Source organism: Thamnophis sirtalis, unplaced genomic scaffold, assembly GCF_051295495.1.
Source record: "Thamnophis sirtalis isolate CommonGarterSnake01/CBP01778 unplaced genomic scaffold, rThaSir2_p1.2 scaffold_3, whole genome shotgun sequence".
NCBI lineage: Eukaryota > Metazoa > Chordata > Lepidosauria > Squamata > Natricidae > Thamnophis > Thamnophis sirtalis.
The window spans coordinates 161,448,529-161,469,677 of NW_028261383.1; the positions used below are offsets into that span (position 1 = coordinate 161,448,529).

At 44.5% G+C, this 21,149-nt stretch overlaps 1 protein-coding gene across 1 annotated transcript in view; it reads right to left on the reverse strand.

Annotated features, from left to right (window-relative positions):
• Positions 1 to 19,851, reverse strand: part of ITGA5 (integrin subunit alpha 5) — a 96,751-nt gene extending 76,900 nt beyond the window's left edge. The window contains exon 1 of the mRNA XM_087710627.1: positions 19,556 to 19,851. Coding sequence (XP_087566753.1) covers positions 19,556 to 19,764 — 209 coding nt within the window. The 5' untranslated portion in view covers positions 19,765 to 19,851. The remainder of the gene's footprint in view (positions 1 to 19,555) is intronic.
• Positions 19,852 to 21,149: the final 1,298 nt, after the last annotated feature.

Genomic DNA, 21,149 nt, shown 5'->3' on the forward strand with positions numbered 1-21,149 from the left:
AGATGGCACAAGTTGCCCACCACTGCTGTATAGTAACATATACATTGATAGAGCTAAAAACACATCAGCCTCTGGGTGGGCTCTCTCTTTTTCCAGACACTCTGCAAGGTTTTTGATTTTTTAGAGAAAGATTCTGATGGTTCAGTTCCCCTATTGCTAAAAAGCCACTGTTTCCTGTATACCTTGTCAACAGAAACTTTGCCTCCCTGATCATAACAGGAAGGCATACGAGATGTATAACCTTAATAGGATTGGTTTGCTGATCCTATACATCCCAGATAAAATATGACAAGTGTACAAAACTGTGATGATTATGTAGACTATAATCTCAAGTATGTAGGAACAGAGAATGTTCTCGCGAATACAGTCCATGTTGCTTTTATGTTTGTTTTGTACTGGGGTCCAGTAACCTGGCCCCTGCCTCCCATATCATATGGAGAGGAATTCTTTGGCAATACGGTACCTTTACTGTTGAATTCTACTGCAGACATGCCAAAATACGAACATACAATATTCTAGAAATAACAGACGATATTAACCTAGGATGGGTTTCAAAGGGAAGGATTAAGTTGATATGCCAATGGAATTTCATATCTATGGAATTTATATTTTATCATGAGATAATACTTGGTTTATAGATTCATTTTATAAATTTGGGGCACTTAACATCTCTTCAGACTTGTGGAGTCCCTTTGTGCTCTTGGAGTTCAAATAGAGAAAAACCTAATCCCGTCCACTGCCCACACAAGACTCAATCCTTTGACCTGCCCCTGGGAGAGATGTACTCTGCTTCTAGTTTCAAAGAGGAAAGACTTCTGTGATCAGAAAAACTGTTAGATGAACTGGGGAAATGTTCAATGCATAAAACAAAATAAACTCGGCGGACTCATTTCTCAGAATCTTGAATGTAAAAGCCAACCATTGTTATGTTTAAGAAAAAGGCAATAGCAACATTTTTAGCTAATGTGCCTATCTTTTCCCACTTATGACTATAACCATGTTGCTTGTATCTTTACAATTTATATTGTTTTATTTGTTTCCTAGTATAATTTGATTATTAGTAACCTATGACCATCCTTAAGTGCTGTACCTTATGATTCTTGATGAATGTATCTTGTATTTTTATGTACACTGAGCATATGCACCAAAGACGAATTCCTTGTGTGTCCAATCACACTCGGCCAATAAAGTATCTATGTAGTCCTGTATAATCCTGAGTTGTCCAGTCGCTAAGTCATGTTCAACTCTTTGTGACCCCAAGGACCTTAGCATGCCAGGCCTCCCTGTACTCCAATGTTGCTGGAGTCTGCCCAAACTCATCCTCACTGCATCAATGACACTATCTAACCATCTCATCCTCTCCCACCCCCTTCTCCTTTTGCCTTCAAAACAAGAGTGCCGGGCTCAGCATTTCAGTATAAAAGTTCATCCAGTGTGGGTTAGTGGTTAAAGAGCCCCGTTTGAAATAGAGACACCCTGGTTCAGATTCCCATTTAGCAAGAAACTGCTTGGGTGGTATTTCAACAGTCACCATTTCTATGTTCAGTTACACTTAAAAAAAAGTGTTATTATATTTTTATAAGACATACCTAATACATTACTTTGATACACTGATATTTCAAAGTGTCGAGTAGCAATTATTGCCATTTTAATCTTTACATAAGATTAAGGACTTAAAGAGGTATTATATCAGCATTAACTATGATTTAAATTTTTGATGTTAATACTGTAAATTTAAGATTATTTTGATTTTACAGCCAAAGTTGAACATTAAGTAACAGTTGCAAATCAGGGCAAAATATCTGTTGTACAACAAAGGTTTCTGTCTTAAACTGATTTCTTATTAAGATATCCACTGTACTGTTCACTTGTTGTTTGTCCATGTTGAGAATATATATATATATATATATATATATATATATATATATATATATATATATATATATATATATATATATATATATATATATATATATATATATATATATATATATATATATATATATATATATATACACAAAGCAAAATAGGAAACAGCAACTAATCATATAGAGGTGTTACGAGGACAAAGAAGAGTGAAGGAGAATATTACCCATCCCCTTGTATTCTTTGGCACTGAGGCACAACGGACATGTATGTGGCAAATAAACATGGCCCACTTTAGATGACTCCAGGAAGCATGGGCTCTGCTCCCTCTGGAGCTTAGCCAAGTGATTGCTGAACATTATAATGGCAAAGGATTAGCACTGCAGTTTCCATTCTGAGGAAGAAAATTATATGGAAGAGCCCAAAAATGACACTACAAAAGTAATCTCTACTTAAGTCAAGCTCGACTCCTTGGGATTTCACATGACGCAGTCATAGTTCTCTTGACAACCATAGAGAAGTGCTTTTCACGGTTTCTCCCACCAAACTACAGAATCTTCTTTTGTTAACTCACTCTTTATCTGAATGAAGGACAATTCCAAGTTGCCTAGATTCTGACATATTCTCTTATGCTTTGTTCCCACACTTTTCAGTCTACCAAAGTAGCTAATTGTGGTTGCTCACCATCCAGATGTTATCTAGCTATATATCTAGCTATATCAGAGGTGGGCGGCTGCCGGATCGGCCAAACCGGTAGTAGTGGTGGCAGGAGGCTCCGCCCACCCGCCCCGACATCACACTTGAGTGCGAGCGCGTGGGGGAGCACACCCGAACCAGTAGTAACAAAATTGGCAACCCACCATTGAGCTATATGTACTTGCTATATATTTTTCTATCTTTCTTGGGACCCCTTTTGGCCCAAACCCGTACTCACATATCCAACTTTCTCCAAACTGGCATCTCCATGAAATGTTGGACTACAATCCTGGTGTTTTGGTTTTTTGGGGAACGGTTAGCTGATAATCCTGCTTCCTGAGGAAGCCCCTCAACCCTGTTCCAGCTCGGTAAAGGAATCTTACTTAGGAGGAAATGGGAATGCTACAAAACAGTAGCCGTGTCCTGATCTCAAATGGGAACGTGAGTGATGCAAAGTGATTAGGAGGCCAGACCTCAATGCTTTCAGAGCCAGTGTTCTGAGTGAATCAGCCATCATCTCGCAATCTAACTCGCTGTGAAAAATTGCTTCCAGAAACTGCCATGCGATCATTTTACATGCTGTATCCTATCCTGACTTTTGAAAGATGTGGGAAAGCAATGCATTTTTTTTCAGGGACAGTGATGCCAAATCAAACCCAAGCTTTGGGGTTTCAGCTTTCTACTTTCAAGAAGTTTATTCCACGTCCACAAATCCATCCCCACTTTATGGTGGTCCCATAAAAACACAGGATACACATCTTTCTACTTCTGCTTGTTTCATGTTGCATGTGTTTAGCAAGAGCTAACAACTTTACATCCTGTTATATCCATTGCTCTTGATTACTGATTATCATCCATATACAGAACACAGTATCCAACCCAAAAGAGTATAATGATTTGTGATAGGTTATGTTTAATAGACTAGGTGAATCAAGTCTAGTTAAAGAATTCTATTCTTGTTAAGACATGAATGGAAACCACATGGCTACAATGGATGGGTACCAGTGGATGGAAACTATATTCAAGACACAAGCCAGTATATGCCCATGGGGCATCATTAGGGAGTAATTGTTGCTTAGCTACTGTATGATTTGTGATATGCAAACCCAAAGTGGCTGTTATTAAACTTTTGGCAAAATATACCTTTATTTTGCAAACGATTTTGGGAAATTCTCTTTGTGTTTCACCTTAGGGTTTGCTGGAGGTATCTTCATTCTTTGTATTTAACAACTCTTGGGAGATATCAGAGGCACCTTTGACCTGCCACTGATTTCATTGGGCTTCTGGTGGCTCAGCGGTTAAGACACTGAGCTTGTCAGCTGGAAAATTGGCAGCCCAGGTTCGAGACCCGGGTACCACGCAACAGGGTGAGTTCCCGTCCTCGCCCCAGTTCCTGCCAACCTAGAAGTTTGAAAGTATGCAAATGCAAGTAGATAAACAGGTAACACTTTGGTGGGAAGGTAACAGTGGTGCATAGTGTCATGCTGGCTACATGACAATGGAGATGTGTTCAGACAGCATGGGGCCAAGAGCTCTAAAATGGAGATGAGCATCACCCTTTCTAGTTGGCAATGACTAGTGGAGTAAAAAATCCAGAGGAACTCCTTACTCATTTCATTATGGAATTCAGTCTCTCTTACATCTTCACAGATGATATTTAGAGGGGGGTGGGGAACTAATTTAGGATATTTCCATCCTCACCCCCCTCTAAATATCTAAATATCCTTAAAGGTTTCTCTATCAGGGCTATTACAATTGTTGCTAAGGCTGGGCAATGCTTTGCATTTATAAGATGCTTGGGAGGGGCTCACTCTTTTAGTATATTCTATAAAGCAGCTGTGTCTTTTTCTGGATTGTGCTTACAGCTGTAACACCATCCTAGAAAAAGATACATTTCATTTGCTGGAGCACCCAGAGAGACTGCCCTTGCATGCTTCTCCTTGAAAAGCACTTCTATTGTCACAAAGCTCTGATTCACCTTTAAATTATTATATATTTTGCCTGGTGTTCTACTTTGCCTTGTAACCCAATTTTGATTGTGACCTCCCTCCCCCAACAAGGTCCTTTAGCTAATGGCCAGGTTACAAATATTTCAAATAATAATAAAAAAGAATTCCCATTGACTCCCTGTGGTCATGACGGTACTATGATATGCAGGAATTTAAAAACGTGCCACGGTGAATGTGCTGAAACAAACCGACAAAGACTTAAAAAGAAACATCTTTGTTCTCACCTATCAAGAATGCTGCAGCAGCAGCAGCTGGTCACTTTGAAAAGGCCATCTGAGGATGGGGGGAGCAAGGAAGGGAAAGGACGCCCATAGCCATCCAAAGACAAGGGGGAGTAAAGTCATTAAGTGTGGCATGCAAAGCGCTTGAGATGCACCACTGATCACAGGTGAGGTACTTGAAGGCATGAAGGGTTGGTGCACAGATGAGCTGCCCAGTCAGGTCGCTGCTTTCTCAAAGGACAGGTGTTGCTTTGTACAGGTGAGTTTGCTCAGCCCCAGGTACTTCCTTGCAACCCAGACATCAGAGAAAGTATCCCACTGACTTTCATTCCTTCCCATCAGCAACATGTCTTGCTATCCCCACATACATTGGGAGGCAAAGGTAAAGGTTCCCCTCACACATATGTGCTAGTCGTTCCTGACTCTATGGGGCGGTGCTCATCTCCATTTCAAAGCCAAAGAGCCAGCGCTGTCCGAAGACGTCTCTGTGGTCATGTGGCCTGCATAACTAAACAGCGAAGGTGCACGGAACGCTGTTACCTTCCCACCACAGGTGGTTCCTATTTTTCTACTTGCATTTTTTATATGCTTTCAAACTGCTAGGTTGGCATGAGCTGGGACAAGTAACAGGAGCTCACACCGTTACGCGACACTAGGGATTCGAATTGCAGAACTGCCGACCCTTCTCATCAACAAACTCAGCATCTTAGCCACTGAGCCACGGCATCCCTTTTGGGAGGCAAAACACTCCCTTAAATGCTTAGTTTATAACAAGTTTCCATTTGAAAGGCAGTCTGGAGGCGTAAGGCACTGGTAGGGTTATGCAAGCAGATATTATCGTTAAGAGTGGCTCGCCAAGCACGAAAAGAAGCTGATAAACAGAGTGGCTTCTGCTTAGACAGCCAAAGGCTTCCCCCCCATCGCTGCCTGCCACAATCTGGGGCCCCTCTCGGTCAGATGCCAGGAAGCCAAATAAATCTGACAGTGGGGTTGGGCCTGCCCTGGGGCCATAGCCATTCTCTGAAGAGGACCGCTGTTCTCAGGTGGGTGAATCAATAGCTCAAGCTAAGCAGCGCTGGTTAATCTGCAACCTGCTGGAAAGGGCACCGGTCCCCTGCAAGGCCTTTGATGATAATAATGGCATGTAAAGAGAGCTAACTGTTTTTTTCCCTGAGAAAGGGGAATGCAGCTTATTTTCAGAGTCATAAAGGAATACCGAAGGCTGCAGCTTAGTGGCACAGTGGCTGCTTTAGAGTTTTTCAATCCAACTTTTATTATTGTTTAGAATAGAATAGAATAGAATAGAATAGAATTCTTGATTGGCCATGTGATTGGACACACAAGGAATTTGTCTTTGGTGCATATGCTCTCAGTGTACATAAAGAAAAATAAAATAAAATACATTCATCAAGAATCATAAGATACAACAGTGATAGTCATAGGTTATTAATAAGCAATCAAATCATACTAGGAAACAAATAAAACAATATAAATTGTAAAGATATAAGCAACATGGTTATAGTCATAAGTGGAAAAAGATAGGTACTAGGAAGGATGAGAAGAATAATAGTAATATAGTCTTAGTAAATAATTTGACAATGTTGTGGGGATTAGTTGTTTAGCAGAGTGATGGCATTTGGGAAAAACCTTTATAAACTATTCAAGGTGGTGAACATACTTAATATAGTCAGGTAGTCCTCGACTTATAACCTTTCATTTAGTGACTGTTCAAAGTTACAGTTGTACTGAAAAAACTGATTTATGATCATTTTTCACACTGCAACATCCATTGCAACATCCCCATGGTCATCTGATCAAAATTTGGATGATTGGCAACTGGCTCATATTTATGATAGTTGCAGTGTCTTTGGGTCATGTGATCAATCACCTTCTGATAAGTAAATGTCAATGGGAAGCAAAGTTTCACTTTACAACTGTGTTACTAGCTTAACAACGGCAGTAATTCACTTAACAACTGTGATACGAAAACTGTATCTCCTTTAGCCACAGCAATTTTGGGCTCAATTGTGGTTGCTAGTCCTTAGTCTACCTGTACTTCTTCCTTCTCCCCCTCTTTTCCCCACAACAACTACTCTGTGAAGTGAGATGGGTGGAGAGAGAGTGACGTGTCCAAGAACATCCAAGCTGACTTACATGGCTAAGGAGGGACTAGAACTCACAGTCTCCTGGTTTCCAGCCTTAATGACTAGTCCACAAAAGCCCCACAGTCAATATTTAGCACTTCCACATGGTATCCTCTGGAAGTACAAAACTTCCAGAAGATACCAAGTTGTTTACTCTTGGGTAGATTTCATACATTAAGATGCACCATAGGTCTGGTCCAATATAAAGGAAATTCACTGCAGCTGCTATTTTCTGAATCTACTTTATGAACAGGAAGATGCAAGTTGCCGCCCAAAACATGAGACACAATACGTTAGTTGGGAGAAATTTGTAATATATAAATATGTATAATAAAACTATTGATTATTCTTAGCCAAATGGCCAAATGATCTCCCCTAAATAAGCACACAGCCTGGCCTCTTGTTTTTAACATAACCTTTGGAACTCAGAGGCTGGGAATAGCTTAAGTAGGGAAAATATAATGTACCGTAGCATTTGAATATCAAATTTGTATCGGCTTCCTACCACAGCTAATTCTCAACTAACCAGGCTAGATTCATTTAGATGCTATCAGTTTCCTTCTCTTTCTTTTTCTCAGCCTTTCTCACTACCCACTGGTCACCCTCCCCCCCTTCCGTTTCAAAAGAGGGAGGGAGACTGCCTGAGAAGCTACCGTGTTTCCCCAAAAATAAGGGTCTCCCAAAATAAGCGCTTGGCCTTATTTTCGGGGAGGTCTTATTGTCAGGGAAACAGGGTACTACAACTTTCCCCAATCCTGTGTCCTCCAGATGTAGTGGACTTCAAAACCCATCATTCCCAGCTTACACACCCATTCCAGATTGTACACACATATAGAGACATGTTCCTCCTAGAGGAGAAAAGGATGGATCTCTTTTTATACTAGCAGGACAGAGCAGTCCTTGGAAAATGGCAAATATATTAGGTGTACAAACTTAGTTTTTTGAAGCTTTTTCTACTGAGGTACAAGGCGAACCCCGATTTATGGCAACTATAAGTAGAGCTGGGCAGGGAATACTGAGAGGAAAAAATGCATTTTCCTGCATTTTTTTCCTGGGTACTTTTTAAACCTCCCAATATTTTTGGATTATTCTGATTTGTTAAATTTACATGTATTCTACTTGATTTCCATGACAGGGATGGGGGGGAACGGGCAGCATTGAACTGAACTAAAACTAAGAAATAAATGGCCGGATTCAATAAGCATCTGCTTCTCCCAGCCGCTAAAAGAAATTCATCTCCCTCAGCTTAAAAAAAGAATTAAAGAGACAAAGCAGCTGGACAGACCGGAAAGCAGCACATGTTACTGAAGACTCAGGGATGTCCATGAACGTCCTGTTTCCAGCTCAGTCCATCAGTTACCCTTTCATAATGTGCAGCAGTGCTAGTCCTCAAAACTATTACATTATTTCATTTGCCCTTTTCAAAAATCTTGTTTTCCCACAATAGTTGTTGGGGAACACAGTTTGACACAGTGGGCAACTGTGTCCATTGTGACCTGGATTTTGAAAAGGAAGTAACAACTAAACCCAGTTTAATTCTGTGATTGGATGGCCTTAGAATGCAAGCTCCAGACACCATATCCAGTGCTGTTCCTCCCATTAGCAGATGAAAATCACTGGCGGAGCAAAGGGAACATTTCTTCCCCCTGTCTCACCCAAAGCCAACCTGAAATATTGGGGGGGGGGGGCAGAGGTGGTATTAAGCAGGTTCTGGAGAACCGGTAGCAGGAATTTTGAGTAGTTCGGAGAACCGGTAAATACCACCTCTGGCTGGCCCCAGAGTGGGGTGGGAATGGAGATATTGCAGTATTCATCCCCTGCCACACCCACCAAGCCACGCCCACAGAACTGGCTCCACCCCATCTATTCTCTGCCTCCCGAGTCCCAACTGATTGGGAGGAAATGGGGATTTTACAGTATCCTTCCCCTGGGGTGGGGAAGGAATGGAAATTTTACAGTATCCTTCCCCTGCCACACCCATCAAGCCACGCCCATAGAACTGGCTCCACCCCATCTATTCTCTGCCTCCTGAGTCCCAACTGATTGGGAGGAAATGGGGATTTTGCAGTATCCTTCCCCTGGAGTGGGGAACGAATGGAGATTTTACAGTATCGTTCCCCTGGGGTGGGGAAGGAATGGAGATTTTACAGTATCCTTCCCCTGCCACACCCATCAAGCCACGCCCATAGAACTGGCTCCACCCCATCTATTCTCTGCCTCCTGAGTCCCAAACTGATTGGGAGGAAATGGGGATTTTGCAGTATCCTTCCCCTGAAGTGGGAAAGGAATGGAAATTTTACAGTATCCTTCCCTTGGAGTGGGGAAGGAATGGAGATTTTACTGTATTCTTCCCCTGCCACTCCCACCAAGACATGCTACCAAGACACGCCCACAGAACCGGTAGCAAAAAAAATTAAACCCCACTACTGGGGTGTGTGTGCATTCCAGAGGAAGTTAAGTGGACTCATGGCAGCCTTTGTGAGGAGGCAAAAGGGAAGCTATATTTTAGGAGAAAATGGATACCTAGGGAGCAATGATTACTCTGTAAATCTATGTAGACCACTGATGGTGTGGCCCTCTACGAATATTTTTGACTGAGAGATGTGGATTTTCAAGTGGCAGCTTTGTGGTACTCCAAGTTCACATTCCCAATGCTTGGAAGAGGAAACCAATCCAGGTTGTAGTGCTGTTGAACAACTGAAGCTGAGCTTGCTAGACAAAGCTTCTGTTGGGGCATGGAAGAAAGACAAAGAGCACAAGAGAACAAGCGAGCCCAGAGGGCACAACCATGTCCAAAGGAATCTGTTTGGCTTGGTGGGCATAGCTGTCTTTTAAAGATGAAGCCAGCCTATTCAGACAGCTGACATGAAGAAGGCAGGAAAGGTGATAGAGGTCAGGGGCTGAAGTCAGGAGAGGCCAGTAGTGGACCAGAGGTCAGGGAGAAGTCCTTTCCTGACCTCCTACATAGACAGATCAGTCACAGCTAAGAGGTCTCGTGGGAGATGTAAGAAGCCAAATCCCTCTGTACCCATTGCTCTAGTTATCCCTGTTTCTCAGCCACTTCTTTTAAGATGTGGCCAATTACAACTCCCACCACCCCCAGCCAGAACTGCCAATGGCCTATTGATCAGAGGAGAGGTAGGAATTATCTCCCAGGGTAGGCTGGATAAAGGCCTAGCGTACATCATTCCAAGAAAGTACATGCCCCAAATGCTGTCATTTCTCCATTGGCTTTCTGCTCCTTCTTTGCTTTGAAGTGGCCACTTAATATGAAAGGAAAATGAGTCAAAGCACTCTCAAATGAGGTTGCCCTTAGCAAAAGTTAATGATGGGGTTTTTTTCCAGTAGCAAATGCAGATGGAAAACATTTAGGACCAATGAGGTACAGCTAGCCTACCCTCGTTAGTTTACGTGTCTCCTGGTCTTGTCCTTCCAGAGATAGGATTTCTATGCTGGGTTGGGTCTATGCTGAAGATAAAACCACACGGGGTGGGGGTGTGGATAGAGGGAAAGAGGGCACAAAGCCAACTCTGGCCTGGTGCCATTTGGGGTTATGCCAGTGAAGCAAAGAAGGAACACACCCCAGTGGATCAGCAAAGACCAAACCAGCATCAATCAGTCCCTGCCTTCCTTCCAATTCTACCCTAGAATCAATGTAAGAAATTGCCCTACCACATCATTCACACTTTCCATGGCAGGGCTGGGTGCCACTCTAAATCAATGTAAGAGCTTTCCTTTTAATCCTTCACTTAGTTCCCACTCACCCAGCCAATATCTCCAGTCCCCTTGGACCTCCCTACACACAGTCCTTTGTTGATTTCTACCTCCCACCCAACCCCATAAGAAGGATGGGGAGAGGGTTTGAGGGAAGCAGCAAACCACGTATCCAAAAGTCAGAACTGGAAGCCAGAGTAGTACCCAGTTAAGAACCAGGAACTGATATGCCCTTAAGAATATATATAGAATTGAGGCCTTTGAACTATGGTCCTGAAGAAGACTCCTGCGAGTCCCTTGGACTGCAAGGCAATCCAACAGGTCAGTCCTAGAGGAGATCAACCCTGACTCTCTTTAGAAGGCCAGATCCTGAAGATGAAACTCAAATACTTTTTGGCCACCTAATGAGAAGGATGGACTCACTGGAGAAGAGCCTAATGCTGGGAAAGATTGAGGGCAAAAGAAGAAAGGGACAACAGAGAATGATGTGGCTGGATGGAGTCATTGAAGCAGTCGGTGTGAACTTAAATGGACTTCAGAGGATGGTACAGTGTTTTTCAACCTTTTTTGTGCAAAGGCACACTTTTTTCATGAAAAAAATCACGAGGCACACCACCATTAGAAAATGTTAAAAAAATTTAACTCTGTGCCTATATTGACTATATATAAAGTAATTTTCCCACGGCACACCTTACACTATGTCACGGCACACTAGTGTGCCACGGCACAGTGGTTGAAAAACACTGAGGTAGAGGACAGGAAGGCCTGGAGGAATGTTATCCATGGGGTTGCAATGGGTCAGACACAACTTTGCAACTAACAAAAACAACATGTATGTATGCATGCGTGCATGCAAGCAACAGCAATCAGACACATGTGCACAAATTCATAATTCACAATGAACGTAGATGGCTTATATACTAATTCCGAACACAAATACCACTTCTGTGGCCTGGTTCAAGTTATCATATTACAATTCATTCAGACAAAATTCAAATTACACCTCCACTCTTCCCATCAGTGACGCATGCAATCAATCTAGGATATAGCTATGTCACCCTTGTTTCTCATTTCCCTCAAACTAATCAACTAGCGATTAGCTTCAGAACAAATCAAGAGTTCTAAATTCTGATTTAAAATGCTTAAACCGAGTATAAACCCTGAGTTTGCAATATAATGTGCAACATGCAGACCATTCCATGGCAGGATACTTGCCAATGCACGTCACAATGTGTGACATGCTGCTTTCTCTCTCCTGGTCATCATCTTCTCTTCTGTACAATGAGCTAATTAACAGCTCTTGATTCCATCTACTAGGTAGTTGAGACTCCTATAATTTGAATCCATCCATTCCATTCTCTCTTCCCCCACCCCAATACAAACCTAATCATTACCAGCATCCCATCTTGGAGCTAGCAATTAACTGGGGAGGGAATAGAGACATTTCACCTTTGCAAAGGCAATCCACATGAAAGCCAAAAACAATTTCCACTAGGCAACAGAAAACGTTACATACAAGAACTGTAATTCTTGGACCAGCTCTAGCCATACTCCTGTATTATGTTGTTATCTCATGCATGTGTCTCTGAGCCAAGAGGAGGCTAAACGCACAAGCAGAGTATTTCTGGAGAACCGGAGCTCATGCTGGTTACTACTCTAGAACTCCACTGGATCAGATTGAAGTTCCAATTAGCCCGTTGTTTTTTTTATATATATATATTGATTAAGAGCCTTTGGACTCTTACAAACATGATTACCTTTGTTTGTTCTAACATCTACTACTTGAGGTACGCCACTATTAAACAGGGAGAGTTTTATTTGGCTCTCTCTCATAGTTGTCCACCACCCAGTGATCTAAGCTTTAACACTACCAGATCTTCAGCAGCTTTTCAGAAGATGTGAACCCCAAAGATTTCCATTCTAAACATTTACAATGCTGGATTTACAATGCTGGTGCATCTAACAAGGCTAATTCCAACATCAGGGAAATGTTCCAATGAGGATAAGCCTGGGCAACAGAAATGCACTTCCAGTAAACATCCACATCATTCTGCAGGAAATGCTACACCATCATCTTGCTAATCTTCCTTTTTGTAAGCTCTTCAAGATAACAGATATGAGATTTAACAGGAAACAAACCATTAGTATTCAACAAGCATGAAGGAACCGCAGTGGTAGAAGCCAGTCTGGTGGCATGGTTAAAGGCACTGGAATCGGGAGTGGGGATTAAACCTGAGTTTTCGTCCTGCCTGAGTTCTAGGCACAAAATTACAGTGACCTAGCACCAATCACTCCCTTGCAACAGTGGTGGGATTCAATTTTTTTTACTACCAGTTCTGTGGGCATGGCTTGGTGGGCGTGGCAGGGGAAGAATACTGTAAAATCTCCATTCTCTCCCCATTCCAGGGGAAGGTTACTTCAAAATCCCCATTTCTTCCCGATCAGCTGGGATTCAGGAAGCAGAGAACAGATGGGGGCGGGGCCAGCCAGAGGTAGTATTTGCTGGTTCTTTGAACAACTCAAAACTTCCGCTACCGGTTCTCCAGAACTGGTTAGAATCTGCTGAATGCCACCTATGCCTTGCAACCCTAGGAAGGGGATGTGGACCAAGGTCAAAAGAACAATAATAGAATTAATAGAATTAAATACAAGATCTGACATTTCAGAATAATGGCAAACTTTTTGCTGGGCAAGAAATGTATTTGTAGCAGAGTTAAAATAGGCCTAATATATTTAGGCTGCAAAACACCAAAATAACCACTAAATGCTAGCAAAGGGATAGATCAACCTCAGATCACTTGGATTTCTGTCACTTGGATTTCTACTACCCAGATATGGTAGGACTAGATTGGAAGTACCAGCACTCCCTCTAACACTAAATGGGGACATTCCTGTATTCTGGCATGTGCTGCTCAGGGCGTACCTCTTGCTATTCCTGGAAGGCCACCAGTTCATGCAGCTTCCTATTGTCCAGGCTAGGGGCGATCAGCTGGGCTGCTGAGAATAGATCACGGCTATTTCACTAATAATAACAGCAAAAAACACAGCAACACTGAGCTGGAGATGGAGCGGCTATGTTAAGCCTGGACTGTGGGAGCACTCTCTCCTCTCCCCACATTCCTGCTAAAAATGACTGGCTTTTTGCAGTGGGAAACCAGCAATCTTCAACCAGGGACACACAGGCAAAGTAAGGTTGGACAGTAGGTAAGTTCTCTCTTTCCATAATCATCACAAGGTGGTAGGCAAGGAGGAGGACTCAGTTCCCACCATTCTTTCTCAGAGGTTGTCCTTGAATTTGAAGGCTTTGAACAGGAATTGTTTGAAACTCTCTAGGATTCCCTTCACAACCTCACAATAGCAATAGCAATAGCAGTGAGACTTATATACCGCTTCATAGGGCTTTCAGCCCTCTCTAAGCGGTTTACAGAGTCAGCCTATTGCCCCCAACAACAATCCGGGTCCTCATTTTACCCACCTCGGAAGGATGGAAGGCTGAGTCAACCCTGAGCTGGTGAGATTTGAACCGCTGAACTGCTGATAGCAGTCAGCTGAAGTGGCCTGCAGTACTGCACTCTAACCACTGCGCCACCTCGGCTCTCTGCTGCGCTACCTCGGCTCTCTCACAGAAGGGGTTGCTAGCTCCATCCTCTATGCAGGAGTGGGTTCTGGCTTCTTCTACTGCCGGTTTGCTCAGGGCCGCACTTTGTGTCCGTGCTTTGCATCTGCACTTGATGTGTGCTATTCACACACGTGGAGTAGTGAAAAATTGCTTCAGTGCGTAAGCAAAAACCCCAAGATGGCGGCACCTATGCTGCCGCCGATAGAACCGGTTCAGGGACATATCTGGCCGAGTTACTACCTGCTCGGCCAAACCAGTCCGAACTCATCTCTGCCCCTATACTAGTAGACCTAAGCACTGCTTCCATTTATTTGGCTGCAGTTTGCAGTTTGATCGTGGAAGTCGTTTTTTTAAAAAACTTCATACAATTTCTCCCCTTTCCTCTCTCTCTCCCGCAACACCCCCCCCCTGCAAAGCTTAGTAGGCCATTCCTATTTTACAATGAATCTGATTGTACTTGGTGCTAAAATAGCTACCACATTCATTTGCATTTAACTGTTCAAATAGGCAGAGATGGAAAAGGGAAGCAATAAATCGGATCTGTCTGTCCTTAGATGCATACGGTACTTACATGCCTGTCCATCAAGATTTGCACATGCCTGTACTGATACAAACACACACACACAGGCACTTAAGAATGAGACAAAGAGCTTGAGGAATTTCAATACTTAGGATTATTATTTTTTTAAATGCATTTGCATTGCCTTCTCAAGCGACCTCCCCCCAAAAAAGAGAGAGAGAAAGAGAGGCTGTGATTCACTAGGCATAGGAACCATAAAACAGACATTTAATGCCTAAGGATCTAGCTTGAGGAGCCTGGCAGGAAGTTCCCACCAGGGCAGCCTCTAGCAAACCTACCTCCTGGCCCTTCCTGCAATAAAAAGGCAAATACTGTTGCTTCCTGGCCTGGAAGAAGCTTTCCTCCGCAGCCCATAAAAATGTCACATTTGCAAGAGCTACTGCATGTTACATTTTGCAATGATGGGCCTGTTTGGGGGACAAGGACATATTTGGCACATATTAAGTTGTTTGCCATAATAACTATGGTTGAAGGAAGGCTCACTGGCAGGTCCTCCTCTTAAAAACCCAAATTCGGTCTTTTGAGTCTCAGGTTGGGAGAAAAAGACCACCGCTTTTGATCTTGACAAACAATTGTCAAAGACTGTATTGAGCAAGGCGGACAACTTGGTCTCCTGCACTGAACGGGTGGGGATTTTCACGTCATCAGATCCACAGAACCCTTCTGAATCTCTGATTAACTAAACGAGGGAGTGAAAATATTTTGCTAGGCAGAGATTCCAAAATTAGCACCCTAAGAAAAACCTGGAAGGTCAAGTATTTGGAGCAGCTGGCCAATCTTGCTTGGGTTCGGAAGCTAAGCAGATTCAGATCTGGTTTGTATTTGAAGGAGGACCACAAGAAACTACATTTGGAAGCTAAAAAACATTCCAGAAGAAAACAATGGCAAAGTACGTCCATAGTGCAGTCCAGACAATGACACTGGACCTGTTGGAGAGGTCAAAAGACAAGCTTGACACAAGAGAAAGTTGACCTGATATCAAGTAGAGAACTTCAGGAGTTTGAGAGGCAGGTGGTACGCAGAAAACCTCTATTAAATTACAGATGTTCACCTGGTCAACAATCAAACAATTGCTCTGCTGTTCAAACCGAGAGGCAGGTATCAATTGTACATATTTGCAGTCTTCTTTGTCAATATTCTAATCTGGCCCTTCAACATGTCAGGAGAACCCCAGCTTTGGAAAGACTGTTTCTCCACAGGGGTGGGGAAGCAGTGTTTGCTGGGGTTTAAAATATGGGCAGAGGCATCCAGCAGTGGAGGAACAATCAACACTCCACTCTTGTTTACTAGCCTAATTAGAACAAATCACATATACAACAATTGACAATAACTTGAGTTGAGATGTGGAAACGCCAGCACCACCATTATTAAAGGCAGCTTCGAACAAAAAAAAAAATCCTAGACAAAAATCCCTGTATATGTGGAAAATAGGCTATCCAGAGAGACTCATTGGGAGTATGTTTCTTTGCACAGATCATATGCTACACGCCCATGCATGGGTGTGACTCTGCAGAGCGCACACACATAGGCGCTGAACATTGGTGATGATCCATGTCTTGGTTTCTGTCCTGTGCAAATGTTTCCAGCTAGGAAGTTGTACTGCATCTGAGCCAGTTCTGCTGGCAAAGCTCCCATAGAAAATCTTCCCATCAGACCTCAGGGCATTGACCTCAAAATATCCTGCTAATGCTCTGGAAGCGCCTGCAACAGGCCACAGAGTTACAGGCTTAATGCTGTTTGGAGCACCACGTACTGCAGCTAACTTCTTTCAACCGGAGGACTCTAGCTAGACGCTCCAAGGAACTGTGCCCAGCTTGATAAAGGAACTGTAGCTTGAGCTCTTGGAGAAAGGAAAAGGCCTGGAGGATGGCAAGCAAGGACTGCTTCAGGTTCAGGGCACAACACCAAAAGAGGACAGCTTGCCCAGGATGACCCGGCTCTTTCTGATCAGCCAAAGAGAGAAAGGAGTGCAGCCAGCAAGCAAGCCATTGACTTCTTTGAAGCTCATTGCAAACATGACTCAATGGGAACTTTTCCTGTGGCAAAAGCAGTCTCGGGAGACGCACACAATGAATATTTCGGATGAAATATCTGGACATCTGTCCCTCAGCTACATACAAGAATCTAGCAAGGATGCATTGCTGCCATTCGTAGCAACATCTTTGGGACAACTGGAGTTAGCCAAGAAAGTGATGAGCATAAATGGGTTTTTCCTCCCTGATTATAGAATTGGTTTCTTCTTTCTTAGGACACAGGGAGAAAGACATCAGCCACTCTCATCTCCCCAAAGAGAGCAAATCAGGAGGTGGAGGAGATTGTGTATATACAGCACCAATGCCAGCATCCTGCAGGCATCTGCTCCTCTCCACCCCCTTGATTTTTCTTCTTGAACAGCAGCCTTTAGCATCATTCAGAGCACAGTGGTAGATCAGACCTATTCACCCCACTGTGCTTGAGAGAATGCTATTACATGTAAGAATGTCTGCCCACTGACCAAAAGGGGTGTTCAGCACAGACTCCCTCAAAGCAGAGAAACCCACAGCACTGAGCAAACCATAAGAAGCAGAAGGAATCAGTTAGGATCGCTCTAGATGCCCTGAAACACCATTCCCAGCTACCCATCTCGTTTTGTAGACAAACATCTGTGCTTTTTTCCACTCCTCACTTCATTCTGTACAATAAAGCCTGAGGTGAGGATTTGTGGCTGGTTTTCTCCTAACCTCACCGTCTGGTTTCCACGTTGTGCTGGCTCATTGAAGCTATAGGCATAATGGCCATATTAGTAGGGTGTGACCTGAAGATCATCACTGCAGATTAGTTACGGCTTTAAAAAAAAAATTACAATGCTCAAAACCTATTCTTTTCTTCTCAAAACCCATTATTCTCCCACCCCTCACCATTCTGGAATGTTTAAAGGGGCATTGGAGAGTGTTAAAAAAAATTTTTCAGCCACGCTTTGCAATATGTCTCTTTGTCAGTAGAGGCACAAGGCTGCCAGTTCGTTGATTAACGTAAGTGCTTAGCCTGCACCTCCAGAAGTTTTCTGCCCTTTTATGTGCGTGTATTTAATAAGCCCTAATAAATTAAGAGATTCGCCTGCCAACAACTATGCACAAGTCTCTTGGAGAGTTAAATGCAGAAGATCTATTAAATCTATTTAATCTCTTCCCTGTGATATCGTGGCGGGGGTGGGGTGGTCTTTGTGTGCTCCCATAAGCACACTTACCAACACCATCCAACCCATTTGCCCAGTGGCAGCCTTTCAATCTGGAAATGGGTGAGATCTGGGTGTAATACACACATTGTCCCCATGCCCCTCCCTTTGCTGGCAGATGCCAGCTGACATTTATAAGCTTTCCCCAGTTAGTGTGTAAAAACCACATGCAAAGGCAGAACTAGCCATTTAGGACCAGGAAATCTTCATCAGCATCTTTTCTTTCTTGCAAACCACCCCAAAATGGAGACGGGGAGCCCACAGTCAATCTTCAACCCGCCACTAGCATCCCAGCTAAAGAGGAAGGGGATCCTGTATGAATTTCTGCCAGATCCTTTCAGCTTTGCTGGCTTATACAAAGAGAGACAGACAAGTTGGATGTTCCCCATTCAGGATAAGGCTTCTTGTTCAACACATCCCAAGGAGAGGGAGGAGAGCCTGGAATACGACACCCCCCCCCCCACATACCCCACCTCATCTCATCTGCAGCGGTTCCCTTGGCGGATTCCCCCCTCCCTGGTGTCTTATGTGAGGAGGGGGAAGCTTCCGGCTGGCTATTTGCCAAATCCTTTGGCCAAACACACACCTGGTGGAGTGGAGGTCAGAGACCCACACACACATTTTTTTTCCTTTTACCATTCCCTTCCAAGCTAAATAGCAACGTTTTTTTTTTTTTACAGATCTGCCCCCCACGAAGGGCGCGGGTTCTCTCTCCCATTCCGGCTCTCCCCGCCCAAAAGCCCGATCCCCTTCTTTCTCTTCCACCCCCACCCCCCAAGCCGCTGGAAACAAGAGCGGCGGGGGCTGAGCTCCGATTACAGGAAATGCTCGGTTCCGAGCCTGTTGGGGGTGAGAACGAATGGAGAGGGTGGGGGAGAAGGGATGTGTGGACACGCATAGAAAGTCCGCCAGGTTCCCCTGAGGGAAAGTTGGACCGTGGCGCGCGCGGCCCCCACCGGTGGAAAAAGAAAGCGGGCCGGCGCCCCCGCCAAGGGGGAGCGTGCGGGATGGAGACCCCACTAACGGGAGCGGGTTGGGAGGAAGCGCGCAACAGGCAGGGACGGTGGGTCTGCAATCACTTAGTGGGGCTAAGCAAGAGAGGGAGCGGGCGCCAGGCCAGGCCAAGTGGAGAGGGGGGCGTGATTTGGAAGGGAGAACGCGGCTCTCGCAGCCAATTCAAGCAGAGCCAATGCGATTCCATTGCCCCGGGGCTAAATTGTCCCAAGTGTTACCAAAGGGTCTAACATCTTTAGCCGTGCCTGCATTGATCGTATGCAAGCCCACCCCTCCCCCAGTACGATCACTAAACTTTCCACCCAGAAACACACACACACACACACACGAATTTCTGGGGTGTGGGGGGGTTGTAGGAGAGTTTGACGCGGTGGGATTGAGACGACCCAGCCGGGTTCCCCTTCCTCGCAGAAGTGCGAAATGCCCTCCCCAACTCCCCCCCCTCCTCTTAGGGTCGCGCCGTCCAAATGGGACTCACCTCTGTTGTTCCGGGAGGTAAAAGTCCACTGAGAAGCCAAAAGCGCTGCCTGTGGGGCCGGTCAAAACCGTCGGCGCCTTGGAGTCCAGGTTAAAACCCCAAGCGCAGAGCCCGCTGAAAAGAAAGAGCAAAGCCCGACGAAGCATGGCTGGGCTCGGGGAGAGAAACGGGGGTCCGGATGCACGGAAGGCCACGGAGTCCCAAACCATCGTTTAGCCGGGTCGCCAAGAGCGCTGGCTCCAATCTTCTCTCCAAGCCGCTCGGAACGTGAGTGCAGCGGAGACTCCCTGCCTTTCTCTCTCTCTCTCTCTTCCTCGGGAATGACTCACAAAAGGAGGAGTTTCTCGCCCTCCCCCTCGACGGTACGCCCGGGGGGGGGGGCAGGATGGATCTCATTAAACTGCCAGCGCTGGGAATTTTGGAGAGGAGCCAAGAAGAGCCGTGATGAATATTTCGATATTTGGGGGTGGGGGGGGTGGAGATGAGGCAGGGGGGGGGGGAGGTTGTTGAAAGTAAAGCCACGGATTAAAAAAAAAAAAGTTTTAACCGCTCTGTCTGAGACTTGTGTTGAACTTCTTGTTCTTCGGCTGTGCGCTGCGGATGATGTCACGTTGGGGTTTTCCTTCCTGCAAGGGAATCGGGCGCTCGCGGTTCCAAAAGGCAAGGGTTTGGTTGTGATTGGTTGCCCCGCGTTACCATAAAAACGAAATTATGCTCAGCCGAAGAAGAAAAAGAACACACCCGGCCAGGTGTGGGGGCTTTCTTCTGCCCTCTCTCCATCCTACCACAAATGGGACTATTTGAAGCATCCCGAGAGCAGGGACCAGAAATCCAGCTTGGTTGCTGTTCATGGGTGAGGTTCTGGAAGTGTCAATATGGGCAGTCCTCGACTTATGGCCAGAACTGAGCCCAAATTATCTGTGGCTAAGTGAGATAGTTGTTGAAGTGAATCGCTGCAGGTTTAAGTTAGTAACACTGTTGATTAAATGAATCTAGCTTCCCCGTTGATTTTGTTTGTCCGAAGGTTGCAAAAGGGGGTTATATGACCCTGGGACAACCGTCATAAATATGAGTCAGTTGCCAAGTATCTGAATTTTGATCATATGACCATGAGGATACTGCAATGGTCGTAAGTGCGAAAAGCAGTCATGTCACTTTTTTCAGTGCTGTTATAAACCGAGGTGGCGCAGTGGTTAAATGCAGCACTGCAGGCTACTTCAGCTGACTGCAGTTCTGCAGTTTGGCTGTTCAAATCTCACCGGCTCAGGGTTGACTCAGCCTTCCATCCTTCTGAGGTGGGTAAAATGAGGACCCTGATTGTTGTTGGGGGCAATATACTGACTCTGTAAACTGCTTAGAGAGGGCTGAAAGCCCTATGAAGTGGTATATAAGTCTAACTGCTATTGCTATTGCTATAACTTCGGTCACTAAATGAACAGTTGTAAATCGAGGACTACCTGTAACTGATGCGTCCAATAACTTTTATTGTGCAACCCTATGCAAGTCAGTCTGGACATAAACCCCACTCAATACTTACCTGGCAGGGGAGACACCATGATCCCTGAATTCAATGAATGAAGTTTCTTCCCAAATA